General features: G+C 53.1%; 1 protein-coding gene across 1 annotated transcript in view; it reads left to right on the top strand.

Moving 5' to 3' along the window:
- LOC130587320 (serine/threonine-protein phosphatase 6 regulatory subunit 2-like) overlaps positions 1-541 on the top strand; it is a 22,312-nt gene that overhangs the window by 11,732 nt on the left and 10,039 nt on the right. Inside the window, exon 7 of the mRNA XM_057388297.1 lies at positions 297-423. Within this exon, the coding sequence (XP_057244280.1) occupies positions 297-423 (127 nt within the window). The remainder of the gene's footprint in view (positions 1-296; positions 424-541) is intronic.

Here is a 541-nt window from a genome sequence, read left to right as displayed (position 1 = left end):
ATTTTTGAGGAGAAAACCAGTGACATGGCCAGATTTAATGAAATTTCCCCCTCCACGTACTGGGGGCAGCTCTGGGTCCCAGCAGAAGGAAGCTGGGAAATGTGAATTGTAGAAGGAAAATGCTTTTAGTGGAATTGCTGATRAAACACTGAGTTGGGCAATGATTTAATACCATGAAGTGGCAGAATGGGCTGGGTTGGGAGGGTCCTTGAGGACCATGTGGTATCCTTTGGCTGTTGAGACTGGGAGGAGGGAATGCTGAGGGGATTGCCCAGTGAATGCCAGTGTTCCCCCAGAGTGGAAGGCCTGATGGACTCGTACTCTCAGGGATTCGAGAGGTCTTACACTGTCAACAGCAGCATCCTCCAGGGCATCGAGCCCCGCCTCAAGGACTTCCACCAGCTGCTGCTGCGCCCACCCAAGGTAGGGCTGGCATCCCATTGTCCCCAGGGAATCCTGACAGCCTGCCATGGACACACAGCTCGGGGGCAAATTCACATTTCATAGCTTGGGTCTGCAGGGATGAGACAGCACAAACCTG

Source organism: Malurus melanocephalus, unplaced genomic scaffold, assembly GCF_030028575.1.
Source record: "Malurus melanocephalus ecotype Western Australia unplaced genomic scaffold, MMel_1.1 scaffold_1758, whole genome shotgun sequence".
NCBI classification, from domain to species: domain Eukaryota; kingdom Metazoa; phylum Chordata; class Aves; order Passeriformes; family Maluridae; genus Malurus; species Malurus melanocephalus.
The sequence above is the reverse complement of the archived record's forward strand: the minus strand, read 5'-3'. Positions and strand labels throughout refer to the sequence as shown.